We start from the raw sequence: 22,369 nt of genomic DNA on the forward strand, positions 1-22,369 counted from the left end.
AACACAAATTTTGATTTTTCCCCAACTACTACTGAGAAATAAAGCAGCTGATTTTTTCACAAGGACAGAACAATCTGATTTTTTCAGATTGCTACTGTTGTTAGATCAGGAAGTCTGCTTGTGAAAATGAGCAGTCTTCAGAGAATAGGACTTTCTTAAAGCTGCATGGCAATGATTTCTCAGTCTCTTACCTTTCAGAACATGAAGTCTAAAAACTTTTAGAGGGCAACCCTCTTCTTCTAATTTAATTGCTGAAGTTTGAATTGTCTTTACTGAGAATTAATGGGTTTTGTTCTCTGAGTTGCAGACACAATATATGTAAGAAGGATACAACAGAGAAAATTGCATCTTCTGCTGTGTCTTTTATAGTTGTGATTGGTTACTTCAATATAGCAATCACATCTATTTATTAGAGGAGATAGTCACAATAAAACACTTTCTTCTTGTGTTGTCTGAAGCAAGAGCATTTTTTTTTCCCCTGCCTTTCATCTTGTAGTGGGCTGACCCTGGATGGTTGCCAGGTACCTGTCAAAGGCACTTTATCTCTGTCCTTGGCAAATATACAGGGTGGGGGGTGTGAAAATATAAAGTAAGGCTCCTGAGTTCAAATAAGGACTGGGAGTGATCACTTACACATTACTGTTACAGGCAAAATAGACCGGACATGGAAAAATTACTGAATTTACTACTAATCGAACCCAGAGCAGAAAAATGAGAAATAAAACAAAATCTTAAAAACACCTTTCCCACCACCCCCTGCCACTCCCTCCTTCCCCAGTGGTGCAGGAAGACAGGAATAGGGGTTATGGTTGGTTCATCCCAGGCTGATTGTGCTGCTTTTCAGGGAGAGGAGTTCTTCCCCTGCTTCATTGTGGGGTCCCTCCCATTGGAGACAGTACACTGTGAACTCCTGTGTGAGTCCTTTATACAGGCTTCGGTCCTTCCTGAACTGCTCAGACTTGGCTCCCTTTCCATGGCATGCAATCCTTCAGGGACAGCCTGCTCCAGTGTGATTTCCTCCACAATGCTACAAGTCCTACCAGGAGACCTGCTTCAGAGTGAGCTCCTCTGTCCACAGGCCTGCAAACCCCTCCCAGGATCTTTCTCTAGTGTGCATTTCCCATGAGTTCACAGCCTCCTATCAGTTATCCACCTTACTCTGGCATGGAGTAGCTCCATGGGCTGCAGGGGCACAGCTGCCTCACCATGGTCTCACCACAGGCTGCAGGGGAATCTCAGCTCTGACACCTGGACTCCTCCTGCCCCTCCTTCTGCACTGACCTTGGTGTCTGCAGAGCTGTTCCTCTGGTTCTTACCCACTTTTCTCTGGCCACAATTACATCCGCGCAATCACTTTTTTCCTCGTTAAATATTATCACAGAAGGATTTCTGCCATTTGCTGATGGCCTTGGCCTTGGCCAGCAGAGACTCTGTCCTGGAGGCAGCTGGCATTGACTCTGTCAGACATGGGGGAAGCTTTTGGAAACTTCTCAGAGAAGCCGCCCCTGTAAGCCCCCACCCTGCTAGCAAAACCTGCCCATGCAAACCCAATACATATGCCAAGGTGATGATTTTTCCACTTTATTACCCTTTCTCTATTTTGTTCAACACTGCTATAATTAATTGCATTTTTTTTTCATTTTGCATAGTTTTTTCAATAAGTAAAGTTTGTATATTTGAAATTCCAGAGGACCCAAGCAAAAGCAGAGTTTCATTATGATAGATGTTGAATGACAAAACCACTTGTTGAATTGCAACCACTCCATCCCAAAAATCTAATTAACAAAATGTTTTTTATATATAATTATTATCACATTCAGTCCAAATAAGGAGAAATAGGCAACCCATCATGTAAGAATCCTAATGACAATGAAAGTATTTTCCAGGTTTTACATGAATTTATTAAATACTTTTTCCTTCCTTCCTTCCTTCCTTCCTTCCTTCCTTCCTTCCTTCCTTCCTTCCTTCCTTCCTTCCTTCCTTCCTTCCTTCCTTCCTTCCTTCCTTCCTTCCTTCCTTCCTTCCTTCCTTCCTTCCTTCCTTCCTTCCTTCCTTCCTTCCTTCCTTCCTTCCTTCCTTCCTTCCTTCCTTCCTTCCTTCCTTCCTTCCTTCCTTTTCCCAGATGTAATTTTTAACAGGAACCATAAAACTTTTTTTCCCCAGAAGTAGTATTTGTTCAATAAGAGTGAATGAATGCACATCAAATCCTGCTGGCTCTGACAAGAACCCTTAATGTGAGGTTTCAGCTAATAGTTTCAGATGTACCTGCCATCCAGAATACAAGGAGCCATGTAGTGAAATTGCCATAAATCACTGTGTGGCTGGACTATGTCAGAATTGATCACAATTCAGTGATCTCCCTGGAGAGTTTAAGTGTCACAATCTGACTAGTAAAAATCACTTTTGTCATGAGGCATTTGGGTTTGTAAAAAAGAAATGTCTCAAGAATGTAAATGTGTCTCATTATTGTAAATGTGGCATTTAAAATATATATATTTTCTGTTGCTAAATTTTCCTTATCTAAACTTATGAAGTATCTTTTGGATATCTGTAGAGAAAAACAAATCAAAATGTGCTCATTTCTTTTTGTAGGAAATACTATATTCTTAAGTACTGCAACTGAATACGTTTTGATGAGAAGGCTTATACATAACCAGATGTTTAATATTAAAATTGAGCCCTGAAACCACTAACCTTTGTTCTTCCACTTAGTATAGTGACTTCTTTAAGTAGATCAGATTCCTCAAAGCCCAATAATCCATGCTGAAATACTTTGATAATTAATTCATAACACAGAAATAAAAGGATACATAGGTTAAGACCTTTATTTCAAATCTATAAAGTTTTATGAATAATATTTTTTTATTTCATCAAGGAAAAAAAACTTGTTGGCTTTTCTACAAACATTATCTCTACTTTAATGAAAGTCACATATGCAACAGCTACAGATATATCTGTGCATAGCTGTTTCCATCATTGTTCAACATTTCCATTTTATTTCTTTATCATATCTTTTTTATATTAGGTATATGTAGTACTTCATTATGCAGATGTTAAGAGCTATTTACAAAGGCAAAAATGAGAGATGTAAATTTTTAATGGCAATCAACAAGGAGAAAAACTTCAGCTGTGCAAGAATATTGCACAGCTGGTGTTTAGGATGGAATTGAAACACAGCTTAAAAGTCACCTTTCTGCATCTATTGATTTAGAAACTAAAATGACTGCATGTTTAGGCCAGTTTTAATATGCATTTCCTTGTATTTATGCCTCAAAGGGTTGTTCAACAAGCCAGACTTTGTAAAGTGCAGCATGTTCCAGCAATTTACCCTGATGGTTAGAAGCTGCTGTCTTCCCTCATGTAACAAGATGTTCAAAAGTTAAAAAATCTTCCAGATCAGGAGGTCTTCAGTCATGCCTTAAGAACATGGTTTACATTTCTTTTAGTTTAAAGGCTATGTCCAAGCAGTACTGAACTTCTGAAACTTTGTAATTATTTATTGTACTCAACTGCACTTAATAAACACTATTAACACTAGGTTATGTTTAGTTTTTAAAGCTATCACAGTATACTGTAGGAATACAGATTTATTTGAACATCTTTGACCAAAGAGTCTTCCTTTTTGTCCAAAGATTTGACTAACACAATGTCAGATATGGGGCAACTCAATGGCACACTGGAATCTCATGGCGATACCCATGTTACTGAAGCATGGCATTACTTTATAAATATATTTTTAAATTAAATGTGAAGTTCAGATCTTCAGCCAGATTTGGTATCTAAGTTTATCAGACACTGGAATTCATTGTATTTAACTCACTGAACTAAATCTCTGGTTTAAGTCTTTAGTGGATTTTCATGCTGCACATGTTAAATTATAATAAATTTCCAGTCTATTTTGATCTTTGTTGCACCAAAAATATTTAGAAAATTTTTAAGAGCTCAGCTAATAGAAGACCAGAAAACTGCACCTCTTATGCTTTCGCTTACTAAGTTTTTATGACCAAACCGAAATGTCTAAAATTTGAAACTTCACGTTTATATTCAGCATTTGGATACTAGCTCCACACTCATGGACTGATTTTTCAACTGCTTTATATAACTTAGTTAAATGTATTTATTAGGTTTCAAAAAAAACAGTCAAAAATAATTACTTGCAACTATTTATTGTGTACGTTCAAAAATAAAAATGCTGTCATCAATGAAAATCATTATTTCCTTGATACCCATTGTATTTTGGATGGTTTATTTGAAATACACTTTTATCATTGACTTTATCATTGTGACTTTGTTCCATTTAGAGTTGTTTTGTATACGACACTGAAACTTTCAAGGAAACTGGAATATTTTACCCTATCCTAAATAAGATTTCAAAACATAAGGAAAGTACACATTTAATCACATTGGTCTATCACTTGTCTGTTTTCTCAGACTAAATGTAATAAATTTCCTAAGTCACCTGTTACTCTATTTTTTGACAGGTTTTACAGGTGAGTTATGTGAAGCAGATGTTGTTGCCTGCCTATCACAACCATGTGGAGCCTCCAGCATCTGTAAAGACATTGTGGATGGCTACCTTTGTTTCTGTGCTCCTGGTTTTATAGGTGGGTTCATAGAAGTGACATTTAACATGTTTCAGTCAGTCCTAAATCAAAGAAAATAAGTTTGCTCAAAAGTAGCAATAGATAATTTAGCAGTGTGCCTCTGATTCAGGCAGAAACAATTTTTGTTTCCTGGCACACAAAAGTGCTTGGCTGAGTAAGAGTATTCAGCTGTAAAAAATACTGACTACAAGGGACTATTTCCACTCCAATTACTCTTTACACTGTCTTAGACATGGTGTCTGTCTTACACTGATGTGATTTGAACTCCCAGCCATATGCAAGTTGGTCTTAATTTATCTCCTTTGTGCTCTCTGTAATAATAAGGCTGCAGTAACAAGGGTCTCAACTGCCAAATATACATCCAAGATCCTGAGCAGGTTTAACTACTTATGTTTGCATCCACCCTGCAGGCCACTGTCATTAGCCTGATTGGATTAAAATTAGTTTGGCTATGTAAGCACACTGACTTGGTATTTTCAGATGACAATATATAAAAAAAAAAAACTTTCTAGATACATATATAGGTATTTTTGATCAACTATTTGGTGAAATAATCAAGGCAGTAGGAATTCCCTGAGTGGCAGATCACCTGTGCTACCCAGATCCATACTGACTCCAGGGACTTTGACAGGGCTCCAAAACCAGGAATAAGACGATTCTAAAATCTTCCCCAGTAGTCAAAGAGGACAGAGACAACCAGAGGAACTGAGATCTTGAGAAGACTGCATAGCTCTTAACTTGCTGTTTTACAGCCTTACATAGGCATTGACTTAGATTAAATAATCTGCAATTTAAGAGCTGTAGTTTTTGTTTCTTTAATGCAATGAAATGCTATCTCCTATTCCTATGGTTGGTTTATTTTATTATTATTATAAAAATATAAAGTAAAATTGTATGATGTTACTTGTGATAGTCCTTGGTGAGATTTTTTTTCAATTAAAAATTTTGTTTAAATTCTTATATCTGTATAACAGTGGATCAGTTATTTATATTTTTTCTGTGATCCACTTAAACCCTCAAAATCCCTCAGAAGCAATCAGGAGCTTTATCTATTTTGAAGCATTAGTAACAATTATTATGATGCCAGAAAAAATATTAGATACATCATTCACAACTAGAAGTCAGCATCAATATTTTTTCCCCTGCATATTTACAAATACATGCCAATATCTAACTTTTCTGATTTTCAATTTTTACAAAATAATAAAATATTTGTCCATAATTGAAACATTTCCCAATATTTTCCATAGAGATTTTTAAAACAAAACCATAAATTTATAAATTAATGAAAAAATAATATGATATAGAAAGATTGTATTATTTTATTTTTTTTTCCTGGAAACAGTATTTACACTTGTGATGATTTAGGAAAACCCAAGGCTTTCTTGCTCCTAAAATATTAAAATATGCAAGTTTTTGAATACATCTCTAAAGGACTCTACAAAACATTTGTTGAACATTATATTCTGCTTTTTCCTTTAATCAACAGGAAATTAATTCCCCAAGGAAAATTTATGGCTCATTGGTAAAAGCTCATTCCCTGTACCTAAGCTCAGTTATTTCATTTCATTGTTGCTGCCTGCGCTGATGATTCACCACTGGTGTGTTCCTAAATAAATGAATCCTTCCCTTGTCTTCAGGTCATAACTGTGAGATTGAAGTGGATGAGTGTCTTAGTGACCCTTGTCACAATGGAGCTACTTGTGTTGACCACCTGAATGCCTTCAGCTGCATCTGTCAGGATGGATTTGAAGGTACACAAAAACCCTACAGAATAACTTTGTAAACAAAGTCTTCTCTTATAACAGATAACTTTGTAAACCTACTCAGAGTTTTACACCATTTTTTTTAACATATCAGATGAGATGCATGTATTCACATATGGGTGTCATCTGAAGTCAAAACATGTCAGTTGGAAGAAATGTATCTTGACTAAATTACCTATTTTGTTTTCATGATAGCATGGAACTAGGTGTTTTCTGCTAACTGGTGTCTTGGCTGTTGAAAATGGATCTGTGGGCTTCAGTGAAATTCTGCAAATAGGAGATTTGTTTTCTCCTATTAGAAAAAGGAGACTGTTTTCTGCAAGCTTTATAAATATTTCAAAGTTTTAATATTCTTGAATTCAGAAAAAAATCCAACCATGTGTTAAAGGTTTTGGTTTTGGCATATTTGAACAATTTATATGAAAAATTTAATCGCTTTGATAAGTGAATGAATTAAGAGCTGCAGCTATGTTTTCAGCTTAGATCAGGATTTTGAAGTTAAAGCACCATTTTTTAAACATCATGAATATTTAATCATGAAAAAACAAATCAAACCATAATTCAAATGTCCCGGTGCAAAATAGTACATTTCTACTGCTCATATACTCAGAAAAATTATTGTTTGCATTTTTATTTCTTTAAATGTTTTTAACTTCACAAATCATGAAATTGATGCAATTTTTCATTTATTCTTCAAATGATAAAGAATTTGGTTCACTGAAAAATATTAGCAATAAAGTATTTTTACACTTTGAGTAGTTATGTGGGTTTTTTATAGTCTAGGTTGGAATACATTTTCTTCTTGTCTATAACAGACACAGTTTTTTCTTTTTCACAGTTTTTTGGGAGTTCGTCTTTTGCCTTATCATGAACATGAGAAATATTTCCTCTCATACCACTGCAATTATTATACTTAATGTATATTTAATGTATACTTAATGTATACTTAATTATACTTAATGTAATTTGGTTTCTGTTCTTCTATATTTATATAATAAGAAAATTGTCTGCTTTAAGCCTAAGTAAATTATTTGATGACTGTACTTTTAATATTTTTGCAAAACTAGTGAACAACTTAAACATTCAGAAGATGAACATCTGTCAAAAACACTCAGATTTGAATATAAAAAGGGTGTCAAATAGATTCTGATGTGAGTTATATTCAGTTAAAATAGATGTTGGTCTTTACCTAAAGGTGCTATGGCATAACTTATTTCCCCCTTCCTTGATTTTGCATTCATAGGTACAACTTGTGAAGCAAATATAAATGAATGCCAGTCTTCTCCATGTCTTCATAATGCATCATGTGCAGACCTTATTGGTGGCTACAAATGTGTCTGTCTACATGGTTTTACTGGTGAGTTGTTTCCACAGTAAACCTTGTTTTCCGCATCCAGGTAGTCCACAGAGCATCCATTAAGACATTATTGACTAATTTGTTTGTGTTTTATTGTCATTTCTCTTTACCCACCCTGGTCTAATGTTTAATCTACATTCCAACAAACTGGAACACTGACTCCATCTGTAAACTACAGAGCACAAGACAAATTAGTCTGCACTTAAAAAGGCCTCAAAGCTTGCACAAATAAGGAAGACAAGTTACCTTTAGCAACTCAGAAATAAGCTGGTATGTATTTGTGGTTATAAGAACAAAATGGATGCTGATATTAGTAGAGTGGCTACTTTATTTGGCTGATGTATGTTAGCTTATCTTCACAAGTTGCTTGAAATTTTTGTAGTGCAAATGAATTAGAAATTGGTACCTGATTTTTTAGTAAATGTTCAAAACTTTCATCTTTTCAAAGGTGCAAGATGTGAAACAGATATAAATGAGTGTGCTTCATTTCCCTGCAAGAATGGAGCCACATGCATTGACCAGCCTGGTAATTATTTCTGCCTATGTGTGGCTCCATTTAAAGGTAATGAACACCAAGGGTGAGGGGAAAGCAAACATAATTAACTTTAGAAGGCATTTCTTTCACTTGTCTAAATGCATTTCAGTCTTCCTACAGCATTAACAGTCCTTCACTTTCTCAAACAAAGCTTTCAAAGTGACCAGCCCTATATGCCTTCAGCTGCAGTTAAGGTGAAGGGAACATTGTTTATGCATCTGCTAGGTTTATTCCTTTATTAAATAAAATTGATACTTTAAAATCAGTTTGTTAACAGAATAAAATTTCTTATGTAGGTAATAGGAGGTATATACCCATTAAGCTGCCATCACAAAAACTGGTTGATTTTCTACAGTTTTCTCTAATTTTTTGCCACTGTCTACATTATTTTATCATTTTTTGAAAACAGTTTTTAGCAACCTTGGAATCCAGAAACTGTGTGATTATTTCTCCTGATGCTTTTAAAAGAAATACACTCTAAATTGCAAAGGTTTTTGTGACCTTTTTCATATAAATTTTGGGGTTAAATTTTAAACACTTAATGCTAAAATAATTTAAAGTAACAAATTGTGTGGTGCTTTTGAGCAAATCTAGTTCAAGTGATAGTCTCAATTAAAAGCATGTATTGATTTATAAGTTAAATATAAACACATTTTTCCTCCAGCAGTTCAACATAATGATACTTACTTAGAATTCCAGAACAATCATTAAAAGGCAATTTTCCTGGCATGTTGAGACAGCAGGACTTTTGCCCTTTAGGGAAGATGGTTGAATAAAATTTATTATTCATGAGTTCATGAACGAACACTCATGTTTGTTCTTATTATTTTAATTAGTGGTCAAAATTTAGTTTGTCATTTTTGTTAGTTTTAATTTATGTTCTACTTAATAAAATCCAGTACAATAACAAGTAAATGACTACTGCAGTATCAGAATTGCCTCTGTGCAGGAAGACGTAAAACAATTTTTAGTACATGTTTAGATAGACTAGTCTCTTGAGTACATCTAACAAAAGGAAGCAGATTTCCAGCAGACTTTGATATGCATTTAGGTATTTAAGTAAGTAATTAAAAATTCATAAAGTTAACCTTTCTGTAATCATCCTTCAAGAGGCAAACAGTGTCTCATATGCTCAATGGAAAAGGTAAGCCCTGCTGGCAAGACTCATAACACGTAACTGAGATCCTCTGAGAACATTACAGTAGGAAGTAGTTAATGGCCTGCTGGGCCACTGAGACACTCATAAGTCTATAAGGCCAGATGCGATCCACCTGAGAGTACTGAGGAACTGCCAGAAGACCTCACCAAGACTCTTTCCATCATTTGTCATCAGTTCTGGCTAACTGGGAAGGTCACAGATGACTGGAAGTTGTTCAGTATGATGCCCATTCTCAGGATGGGTTGGAAGGAGGATTCAGGGAACTACAGGCTTGTCAGCCTGGCCTCGGTATCTGGCAAGATTATGGAACAGATTATCTTGAGTGTGATCACATGACACATACAGGACAACCAGAGGATCAGGCCCAGACATGTGGGTTTAGGATAGACAGGTCCTGCTTGATCAGCCTGATCTCCTTTTATGACCAGGTGACACACCTTGTAGGTGATGGGAAAGCTGTGGATGTTGTCTATCTATACTTCATCAAAGCCTTTGATACTGTCTCCAAGAGCATACTCCCAGAGAGGCTGGTAATCCACAGCTAAGACAGGTGCACTCTTTACTGGATTAAGAACTGGCTGGGTGGCCAGGCTCAGAAAGTGTTGGTGAACGGAGTCACACTCATATGATGACTTGTCACTGGTGGGGTTCCCCAGAACTCAATATTGCGTCCAGTCCTGTTTAATATCTTTGTGAATGATCTGCGTGAAGGGCCCAAGGTCACCCTCAATCAATCTGGAGATGACACCAAGTTGGGTGAGATTGTTGAACTGTTGGAAGTTAGGAAGGCTCTGCAGAAAGATCAGGACAGGCTGGTTCAGTGGGCCAAGGTCAGTGGTATGAAGTTGAATAAAACAAAGTGAAGGGTCCTATACTTCAGTCACAGCAACCCTATTCGTCCCTGCAGGTTGTGGGCAGAGTGACCGGAAAGACGCCCAGCAGAAAAGAACCTGGGGTTGACAGAGTTTGAACATGAGCCAGAGTGTGCCCAGCAGGCCAAGAAGGCCAATGGCATCCTGGCCTGTACCAGCAAGAGCGTGGGCAGCAGGACCAGGACAATGATTGCCCCCCTGTACTCAGCACTGCTGAGGCCACACTTGGAGTCTTGTGTCCAGTTCTGGGCTCCTCACTACAGGAAGGACATTGAGGAGCTGGAACATGTGCAGATGAGGGTGACAGAGCAGGTGAAGGCTCTGGAGTGCAAGTCACATCAGGTGTGGCTAAGGGAGCTGGGATTGCCTAGCTTGTGGAGGAGGAGGCTCAGGGGTGACCTTCTCGGTCTCTACAATTTCCTGAACAGACACTGTACCAGGGTGGGGGTTGCCCTCTTCTTCCAAACAGGCAGCAACAGAACAACGGGGCATGGCCTCAAGCTGAACCAAGAAAGGTTCCATACCAGGAAGAATTTCTTCACTAAAATAGTGATTAAGCATTGGAATGGGCTGTCCAGGAAAGTACCAGCATTGCCATCCCAGGAGGTGTTCAAGAAAAGATTGGACATGGCACTTAGTGTTGTGGTTTAATTGACAAGGTGGTGATTAATCACAGGTTGGAATCAATGACCTTTGGGGTCATTTAGGTCCAACATAAATGATTCTGTGATTCCATTCTGTTATAATTTTTTTTGTACAGGATATCTAAGGCTGTTTACTTCTTTACACCTTTACTCAACACCTTCCAAGATCAACTACTTACACAGATTTTGCCTAGATTTATATGGGTATAAATAAAAGTAGATTTCGTTTCATATGAAAATGCTACCTCTGTCTCACACCATCTGTTTATTTAGTGTTAAACTGCTGTAAATGTAGCCTTTAACAGATTCACAGCAAGCCAACATAATGGTTAGTTTAACTATGTTGTCTAATTGTGTGCATATATTCAGGGTGTTTTAATTAACAGCTTTGTGTACACTAATTACAGATTACAGAATTACTTAGTTAAGAAAGTACATACATGATGTTAATGGCAAAAATTATTTAGGAACACCTGTTTTGGTTTTGAGTATTTTCACAGATTTGCTTGCTTCTGATATTCTCAGTGGAAAACAATAAATGCTGTATTACGAATGCTGTCATTTAGCTGGAAAGCAATCTGAAGATGTATTTCCATAGTATATTGCAATGATTTGATTGTTGCATCCTAAAATCTGACTTGAAGGCCATGCACTATTATAGGAACATTTATCAGGAACATGTACCTGCTGATCATGATATGTACGGCATACCTCTACTATATAGAATGTGGAAATAATGACTTCAGAGCATGATTTGGATATTCAGGTGCCTCCATACAGATTAAGCTAGAAATTGATTCTATACATAGAAACTGGCTTAAATACATTTATCTCGCTTTCATTTTTATTTCCTTAACTATTTTTATTGGTTTATTTTGACAAGGAGAGTAAGGAAAATTATGACCAGAAAGTTTTGATTTTTCCTTTTTTCTTTCTTCATTTCCTCAAATTTTTAAAAAAAGGAAAATACAAATTTTTGCTTTCTTCGCATTTCAAGTCTCTTGAGAGCAGGATAAGTACTATTTATTTTTATGTGTGGAAAAGTTTATAATATCCTGAATGGATACTTTTATATTTTAAAAACTTTTACGCTAGTTGTATATAAATATGAAAACTCATAAGAAATTTAATTAAAGTATTACTGTGTACTCATAGTTTCTTGTATTACTCTTGGGAGGAACAGTGGGTTTCTTTGTTTTTTTTAAAGCACAGGTTTGTCTACTTAGAAAAATGTTTTAATTCATTCCATTGGCTTGCATAGAATAATGGAAGACATCAAAGGCTTTTAAGAAAAATGATGCTTGGGTAGTGATATATATCCAGATTGCTCTTCAATTGTCTCTAGTCCAGGTTGTGAAAATTAACTCTACAAGTCTGATATGTGAATGAAGTTTTACTTCTTCTGCGGCCACCAACTCTTTTTTACAAAATCCTGTGTTCATAAAGTGATTAGAGAGCACTGGAGAATATCTTCTGATGCTGCTGGTGTAACCCTAACAAAACTAATCCATTCCTCTCTATCAGTGTTCCCCTGAGAGTGGATTTCCTCCCATGTAGTGTAGACCATGGTCTTTTTATAAATTCCAGTATTTCACTGGTATTTTTGCCACTGAAATTACTACATTTGACTTCCCAAGTGTTCAGACTTACAGCTTGAGGGTACTAGCAGTCCACCTATGCATAATTCAAGAGAAAATTGAATGAACCTATGAGACTTTCAGATAAAAAATAACCTTCTTTTCAACATCTAATAATGTTCTAATTACTAAATACGATAGCTGAAGTATTTTCATCCTATTTCAGTCAAGTTCCTTGTCCTTGTAGTGTTGAAAGCTGAATTTCTGTTTTCCAAAATTATTGATTTTTACCTGTAGTCCCAAAATGGTAAAAATTAATGAATTTCAAAGTCCCTGTACTTTTATATCATAATTCTTTTGACCTTGATTTGGAGAAGCTCAAGATTTGATTAAGGGAAGAAAATCTATACCATATTATGTTAATAATCTTGTTAGAGAAAGAGATTCCTGTGTAAACCCACAGAAATCCTACAAGTTACTGAGGCCCACTGAGCACTGTGACTAAGGTTAAACAGAGAAAAAATATGTAGCATATAGATCTGTATAATATGCTTTTGCCATTTATAATAGTTATTATATATGCCAGAAGTTCTGTATATGTTTGTGAACATGTTCTAATTAATCAAACATGACAATCCACTTATAAAAGTTCAGTTCCCTGTTTCTGTTGGCTTTCAGCAGTATTCTGCCACTAACCTGTACAGTACAAGTCATTATCACAACTCATGCTTTAAAGCTGAAATGGCCGTGCTGCCACTTTCATATACTGCAGTGTGATATTCTTTACATACAGGACTTAATATGTCTGGTACAGTTGCTTCTGCTTGGTTGTAATATATGAGTACCTGCAAATCTGCATTTTAGAAATGTCTCCACTTGCACCTGTTTTCTATCTTAACTGAGGTACAACAGTGATAGTCATGTATCTTGGACATTTTGTATCACTGAACATTCTGAAGTTCTTCAGAAACAGAGAAGAGAGAAACTATTGCATCCCCTGCTGAAAAAGCAATAGGAACTGGGAGAAGGAAGGAAGATAAACTTGATTTGGATGGAAGACAAATAAAATATTTAAATATTCCAAATATTAAGAGTTTGATCCATTAGAGTGTCCTAGCTGGGAAGTTATTTTAGTAATTTTTCTATTATGATATTCATTCTAAAACTGAAGCCTTTCTATAACAGAATCACAGTTATTATAGAATTGATGTCAAGTCCTTGGGCAGAGAGCAGGGGGAGTGAAAAACATATGGTGAGACCATATCTCATTTAGGGGTCCTAACAACTTCATGGAAGGTAGAATGAAAGCTCCCATGGCTCCATCAGAAAATACTGAGTTGTCCCAATAAAAATTCAAACATATTCAAAAGCACTGCAAGTAGTAAAGGTTATAGCCTTAACTATATTTATATAAAGCTGTTTTTATTGGTGGTTTTAGTGTTTTGTAAGAACATTGAAGTATATTCAAATATTAACAGTTGAGTTCACAGTAATTTATGGACCTCACAGTTCAGAGCTTTGAAATGTCAACATATTTTACGCCACATCAATGAAGTTACTAACAACTGTTAGACAGCAGTCCTTCTGAGAATGTAGCAGAGAAATTGTTCCTGTATCAGGCAAGCTGCTTTTCAGCATTCTTAGCATGCAAAAGGTGAATGATCTCACTACAGTGTCTAGACCAGCTCATTTTTACAAAAGATAAATACTTAAGAGGCTGTTTTTTTCTCCTTTGGTATCATTGATAGCTAAGAACAGATCTTGCACTCCCACACCAGAACTGCAAAATTTCCTCATTTTCTGCACTTGTATTAAAGGAAAAGGTGAAACTAACTAATATTTCTATGACACATGGACTGATCCAGTAATCTCTTGGTCCCAAAGAAAGCTCAGGAAGAAGAAAGCATTAAAATTCTAGTTTCAGTCAGAGACTGCATATTGGATATGTAATAATCCTACGGGATTTGACATGATTTTTCCCCTTAAAAAAAAAGAAAAGAAAAAAAAAAAAAAAAAAAAAAAAAAAAAAAAAAAAACCACCAATTATTTAGAAACTTGTTTTTAATAAATGGAGCAAAGATTTTTATCATTTGGTCCAAATTATTTACATGACTCATTTCAAAAAATGCACTGTATGTATTTTATCTAGATGTTGCGAATAAGTATGACCTTTTAAATCAAATATATGCAATTGTAGAGGAAAATTGAAATTCAGTTCTGAGGAAATGTCTACTTATTTCTTGCAGCCTTAATGACACATGGCTCCAAATGTGTTCTAATTAAGATCAAAGCTAAAATGGTAATTGACCATCAAACATGTCGCAAAAGAAAGTAAACTAGTAAGAAAGGCAACTCAGCAGAAAAGAAAATGCTTAAGTCTATCAAAAAAACGAGAGTAATAACAGAGTTTTCATCACAGGACACTCTATTATGGGAACAGCTAATTACAAAACAGATACTAAGTAAGAAATGTAAGTGCTCATGGAGGCAAAAACCTAGAGTAGAGATAATGGAGCAATTACTTTTCCGCTGCTCATAGGCCAAACCTCATTCTTTCCTGTGCCAAGCCCCATCCGTGCAAACAGGCAAGCTTACAAGACCTCTGGCTCTCTCTAGCATATCTCTGTGTTAGACCATAAACCACTAAATTCTGTTCAACATCAGGTTTTATCCTGCTGTGCCTACTTCTCTTGACACTGAAAAGCCAAATAAAATTTTATTTAGGGGGAAAACTAAATTGATGCATAGAGATGTGAAGGGCACTCTGTATCACATAGGAGCTTTTTAGGGGAAGAGAAGCAGAGTGGCCATATTTGGGTTATATTACCTAGAAAACATGCATTGCCTCTGAACAATAAAGGATATGTAATGACTAAATGGAAATCAGTATGAGCTGGACTTGCTTTTGGTTCATATATGAAGTCACTGCAGGACTTTCAAATGTTTTTATGATATTTCTATTGGGTTTTGTATTGTTCCTAAAAGCTGCCATCTAGATGAATAAACTCAGCTGCCTCTGTGTCCAAAATAAAACAATTCAGAGAGAAAGCCTTTTTCCTAGCCATCTCTAGTGTCTGTTTAGGTGCTTTTGGCTATGTTAGATACCCATAAGGGTCTGGCAGATATGCCAAGGTCTGTAGGAGAGCTGTGGCCTTTCAGAACAGAACCGAGAACACAAGGGCGTCTCTAAAAGCTGTGTTTGCCTAATTCTGTCCATACAAATTCAGTGAGGTAAGTGCTGTAGTTTCAACTCTGCTTTTAGTTTGCGCCACGGGACACATCTTGATCCACAAGAAAAATTCTCTAAGCTTTTACAGCCATGAGTAATTTGGGAATACTTTGTGTGTAAATCCAGTCACCTACAGCTGATAAGGGGTTTGATTTCATCAGTCATTCTATGAGAATGTTGTACAAGATCCTCTGTTCAGGAAGTAGATTTAAGTTATGGAGATGATACAAGTTCTACTCATTCCAAATGGAAATCTGGGCCTTAGTTTTCCAGAAAGTATGTGCAAAACACCATTTTTAAACACTTAAAACTTTTCTCAGAGCTCCTCCACCAATTATGAAGGCATTGCTATTCCTCAAAAAAAATTTTACCAAATTTCAGAGAGTTTTTTTGATTAATGATGAAAATTTTTTAGCTTTATTTTTTCTATATGGTGAGCACATTTATGGCATAGGGTCACCCACCCATACAAAAAATAAAAGTAACAAAATTATAATCTTGGCATCAAATGCTATAAATAATATCTGTCTATTCACTCAAATTTTAAGAAAATTAGAGTGTGATCTTGGAACACAGAAGAGTTTGAGAACTAAAGGTTGCCATTATTGCAATTCAAACTGACACCCACAAGTCCTAGACCATAAGGAAAACCTAAATTTGACACAAGTTCTCTGTAAGTTTTCCACACATTCTATTAACTTCAGTTAAATGCTGATGCAGATAAAATAAAGAATGAAAAGAAAAGCATTCCCATATTTTTCAGTAAGAAATAATTTTTTTTGGTAATTGTTTTCCTAAATGGAATAATTCTTTTGGTTTCAGAGGAAGAGTGAAGCATGTTTTTATGTGAAATATGAAATTCACAGATGTGGAGACAGATATATCTTCATTGTTTATTCATTATAAACTTGTATATTTTGAAGAAAAAAATTCACCTAAATAATATATTCAACTTCTGCTTTTTTCTATTTTTACAGAAATTTATACAGGTATGGAGAAATAATATATACATCTCTGTGTGATCTTAATTTTAAAGTTTGTGATGTGGGTCTTTCTCATGCTCTATTTCAGTAGTGTTGCATGATCTGCATTATAATATATAATTAAGGAAATGTAATTTTACTTGAAAAGTGCTAAGTATTGTTTTTCAACTATCCTTCCTTTTAAAAAAATCAAGTATAAGATTTTTCAATTAGTATGGATTTCAGAGAAAATGTCTTTTCACTGCTTATACACAGAATTTCAAGGCAATACCCTTAATGGAAAGTTGAATCTGGATTCCAAAGAAAAGAATGGATTTGCTAAAAATTTCAAGTACAAGAAAACACTTATTATTATAATACTCAGCTTAATTTCAAGTAATATGAAAACGTGCATGCTTCAGCTATTTTTCTATTTTCTACCCACTTTCAGGATACTTCTGTTTTTTTTATTGACTTTTACTAGTCTTCAATCATCTCAATTTTTTCTTGTGTCCCATAGTAGATCAAGATAAGCAGGCAGTTTTTAAAATAATAGCAAGTTTAGAGGTACATCTAAGCTCTCAAAATTTTGAACTTTTAATAGTGACAATTTTATCTTTAGCATTAAGACATTTAATATTTACAGTTGCAAGGAACTCAGATTTAGGTATCTAACTTCTTCCTCATTAGTCTTCCTGGGATTTTATGGTAAGTCTATGAAAGCCTTTGTGAGCAAGAGCTACTGAGCTGTGTAAAGGTGATGAAAACAAAACCACATTTTTCTCTGACGTGCTCAAATAACATTTGAATTAAAATTGTCATATCCACTCATTTCAGAAGGATAATCTCAGGAAAAACAGGAAGTTGCATATAGATTGGGGCAGGGAGTGGGGAGTGTGGGGAGGCGTGTCTTTACATAGCTTTAGAGTGCCTTTGTATCCTGGGTTTTCTACCATAACTAACTATGCATTTATTTTTATTGTTAAGAGTTCAGTTTACCTAATTTATCTTTCAAAAGAGTAGTGATTCATTTCAATGTTAGAAGTGTCTTTCAGCTCTGTTGTTAAAAGGTAAGTTTAAAAAGACTGAAACAATGCTGTTGCAGTGATGCTATGATCACAAAATCGCAATGCTGGTGCTGCTACCTGCTTGCTAGTTCTTGGAAGTTTCTTGTCCTCATGAATGCATACTTAACACCATTACCAGACTACTTGTTATAATTTAGGAAATTGCCATCCAAATGACACACTTGTTTTTCTGGTAGATATTTTCTTTTCACTATATTGTCATAATTGTACCATCAGTCTGAAATGAGATGCATTTTTCAGGCCATACTTCTGCAGGAAAATGCTGAATTTGAAAACTGTTGTCAGATTTCATTCCTTAAAATGTTGGTAGCAAATGTTTTATTTATTAGGGTATTTTTCTAAAGAATAACAATGTTGAAGAGATGTCACTACTGATTATAGAAGACTTCAGTACTACACATCCAAACATAAATGTCCACATTTATGCTACGCAAATAAGACAAACAAATATCAATAGTTTCATATAAAAAATAAAAATTTATATCAGGTAATTTATTTTCTATGTCATTTTAATAAATTAGGCTTTTGACTTTTAGTAATAGCTTTAAAAGGACAGCCTTTTTCAGCAAAATAAATCTATTTTCAGTGTTCACTTATGGAATATAGAAATTCTACCCTAGAAGTATAAGCAAATACAGTAGAAAAATGAAACTCATTAATATCAGCAGAATAAAATTTCTAAATATGAGATACACTTCTCACTCCTAAACAAAAATTAAAAAAAAGAGTATTTTCCAAATAAATTATTTATTTTTTGATATGTGGTATGCTAATATAGAAGCATACTATATGACATTAGTATATGCTTATATGTAGATAAAGATGTGCAATAAGACGTTGTGCAACTGTAAAAGAAAATTGTCCTTCAGGTGACAGTTTAATTTAATCATTTGTGCATATACTTCCAAAGTTTGTTCAGGTTTATTCTAATAGAGAGACAGTTGCCCATTAAAGACAATGTATTATTGCAATCAAACTGTAGCCAAGGATTAAACAAGCAAAAAGGTTAAACCTGTTTAAAGGAAATAAGCACAATTGTAAAGATGAGCTTAATTAATTAATTAATTAATGTGATGGGTTATTTCACATTTCTTTTGTTGGACATACTCTTTTTTGTCATTTAACTGTTAAATGAACATTAACATTTTATTCCAAATTTAAAATTTTGATATGTCAGTGAGAGAAGACAGTTTATAAACTGTTTTCCTGGCACAGCATTCCTTTCTGTGAACAATCACAGACCTGTTGTTTCAGAAACTTTTCAGATCAAGTGAGAAGTTTCATGTTTAGCACAAAATAGATGTATTGAAATCAATCAGCCACAGCAAAACATTTGTAGAAAAATATTTGTACAGAAATTCTTTAGCAAATATTTAGAAGAGAGAGAAAATGCTGAAAACAAAAACTGTTTTCTGATTAAGCTATTTTTATATTAAAAAATTCTACCTATAACCTGTTTGCTGTTTGATTTATCCTTGAACACAAATCTTTTTTACAGCTTTGTAAAAAAAAATTGATATGAGAGCAACAGCAGCAGGTGAACTTCTTTAGCAAGTGCATGACCACCAGTGCCTACTAGTATCCAACCTATTCCTATCCAACCTTAATCTTTCTGTGAATATGCATATTTTTTAAAAAAAGTTGACATTAACTCATGTAATTTTATTTTCTTGCTTTCTATTGATTTGTAATAATAATTAATTACTTAATAGAAGTGTATTAAGATAATATCAACAGTGGGGATTCTCTGAACAAGGAGATAGTCTTTTACTTGTTAATTCTCAACACTGATAGTTAAAAATTAATTGATTCAGGGAAAAGGACTGAGTGGGATCGACAGAATCTAATTTTATTACCTTTTTGTTTTACCAATCTTACAGTTAGAATAGGAGTAACCTTTGCCATCTCTGACAGTAGCAGAAATGCTTTTCGCAGACTTTTCATGCAATGATATGCATGAAAGCTGGGTGGGAAGAAAAAGACATTGACTATATAATTAAAGAGTGTTCAAAATTGTTTGAAATAAGGCACTAAAAATATAACATCAATAGCAACTAGCACCATTCCATGTGGTTTAGCGTCATTTGGGAAACTACTTTATGGACATTTTTAATTTACCATTCTTTACAAATGCCGGGTTAATTCTTTCTTGGGTGTGTGCTATTTCACTTTACTATAGTTTGAATTAAATAAGTAATTTGTTTTCCCCAATTCCTTAAAAAGGAGGAAAATCTATTTTTTGTCAGGAAATAGTTTTGGTGTAATTTCAAATCTACACAAATTTCACTGTAATTCATACCTTTCTGGGGAGCTACCTTGAGAAAGATTCGTGCTTCTGTTTGCAGAACATCATGGGAGGAAAATGCGTGAGCTCCTTGCCATGCATCCTGGTTTAGTTTTCATGCTGCCAGGGGAATGACCTGGCAAATAAGAATAGGCTACACAGGATCAGTGATAACAAAATGTAAGGTGAAGTCTTTTTTAGGCTCCCTGAAGGGGGAACGCCGAATATCCACAGCAACAGGATGGGAGGAGAAGATCAGTGTAGTTAAAGGATACTCTCAGGCATGGGGAGAAAGTGACTCTACAACTGTGAAGGCTGGAAGAGAATTCCTTCTGATTACTTGAATGAGAGGTTTTAGCTGGAAGGGCAAGTAAGCTGTCTGAGTCTGACACATATACCCTCATCACTACCACTATAATAAAGCAATGGTTGACAAGAGATGAAACACTTCCCTGAGGCAGAGTGGTACCAGGTTAGCAGACCTGATCTCTGAGGTGATTTATTTGATCTCAGAGATCTCAGTGTGGGAAAGAGATTACCAGAGTTTGGTTGATTACCAGAGCTTGCTTACTTTTGCTGCTTGTCCATGACAGCACCAAAGACAGTACCAACAAAGACCCAGATCATAACAAAGGTGACTAGCAGCAGGGGCAAAAACTGTGGGGGGCTCAGACTGAGTTTTCCCAGCACTGCTGGTAGGAAGATAAGTGTCCTGGGGGTTAACATCTGTTTAATGTCACAGGCAAGACTTCATTGATGCACCACTGAAGTAGATCAGGCAGAGTGGAACAGCAACCATTTAAAGAAATATTGTGGTGAATGTCTGTAGTGGTTTGAAAGCAAAACAAATGAGAGGCTCCAAGTCAGAGATACAATTTAATAGGAAAAAAAAAGGAAAGAAAGTAAAATAAAATAGATACAATAATACAAAAGACCACTGACAGAGTCAGAATACAACCTGAGCAGAGTGATGGAAGCAGTCCAGATGAGGTAGTCTTCCTGAAGCAGTGATCTTGTGGAAAGGTCTGATAGCTCTAGTCCTCTAGGAATCCAGTGGGAAAAGGCACCCCCACCCCCGCACCCCAGATTATATCCAGGTGAAAATGCTTGGTTCCTCCCCCTGGGCGGAGCATGTCACAATGGGATGATGAGTCATGCAGGGGGTCCTTGATTGCTCATCAAACTCCCGGAAGGAGTTATCTATGAGTCTCGGGCAAGGCATTTGAAGGGCCATTAACAGAAGATAATGGCCCAGAGGGAGGGGGCCTGGGGAAAACACTGCCCCACCTGGATTCAACAGTTCATGAAGATGGTGATAGAACACTTTGTGCACATCCTATACTACAACCCAGCACAATGTCTTCTACAGATTGCTTGGTCAAGAAAAGTTTATGAAGTCATCTTTAGGAAACTGGAAAAAAGACTTAGGGATGTTAGTCCTCCTTGGGATATTACCACTCTGACTTTTGCCAGAAAGACAACATGGAAAGACACAAAGAATTGATCAAGTTGACATTTTTTTTTTAAGCAATTGCAGGGTGAGAAAACTAGGGGAGATATTTATCTGTATTCTAAATTTGTGAATAAACAAGAGGCAAATTGGGATGTAGAGGCAGAAAACAACTCTAGCAATAAGGGCAGTGAGATGATAGAGTTCATAATCTTAAGAGAAATGAAAAATTCAAGAAGCACAATAATGATTCCAAAGTTCAGTGAGCTGGTTTTCATTCACTTAGAAATCTGTTTGGCAAGCTCCCATTAGAGATTGCACCGAAGGGAAAAAGTATTTGTCTTGAGCCCACTGATTTAGCTTAAAAGACCCTTTTCTCAAAGCACAGTTCTTTCCAGTGTGCAGAAACTCAAGCAGGTGTGGCTGAATAACAGATAAATGGGCTTCTGAATAAGCATAAAGAGAAAAGGAAGTGCACAGAAGGTAGATGCAAAGGTAAAGCTGCCTCTCCAGGTAAAGAAAATTAAGTACTGCATTTCTAGATCATCTGACAGTTCCATTTAGGATTGTGAGCCATGTGTTAAGCTTATTTGTGTTATTCCACTTTAGGAATCAGCAGGGTTTTCACTCATGTCAAGCTGTTGTGATATAAATATGGAAACTTCAGGGCAAAATCTCAATGAGCCATATGGCTTCTTTTGCTGTGCAATTTCATGAACTGAGAGTGCTGGCTGTCTTTATCAGGATCATCCCCCATCAAAGAGATCATAAGCATAAAGACAGGGAACAACTTGTGCTGTTTTTTCCTCTTTTTCGGCATCATTACTGTGGTCAAAAGGTTG

General features: G+C 35.6%; 1 protein-coding gene across 1 annotated transcript in view; it reads left to right on the plus strand.

The window, feature by feature from the left end:
• EYS (eyes shut homolog) overlaps positions 1–22,369 on the plus strand; it is a 742,046-nt gene that overhangs the window by 219,122 nt on the left and 500,555 nt on the right. Inside the window, exons 15-18 of the mRNA XM_066180316.1 lie at positions 4,482–4,604; positions 6,245–6,358; positions 7,614–7,727; positions 8,176–8,289. Of these exons, the coding sequence (XP_066036413.1) occupies positions 4,482–4,604; positions 6,245–6,358; positions 7,614–7,727; positions 8,176–8,289 (465 nt within the window). The remainder of the gene's footprint in view (positions 1–4,481; positions 4,605–6,244; positions 6,359–7,613; positions 7,728–8,175; positions 8,290–22,369) is intronic.

This window comes from Chamaea fasciata, unplaced genomic scaffold (genome assembly GCF_029207755.1).
Source record: "Chamaea fasciata isolate MVZ Bird 193981 ecotype frontalis unplaced genomic scaffold, bChaFas1.0.hap1 SCAF_3, whole genome shotgun sequence".
Classification (NCBI taxonomy): domain Eukaryota; kingdom Metazoa; phylum Chordata; class Aves; order Passeriformes; family Sylviidae; genus Chamaea; species Chamaea fasciata.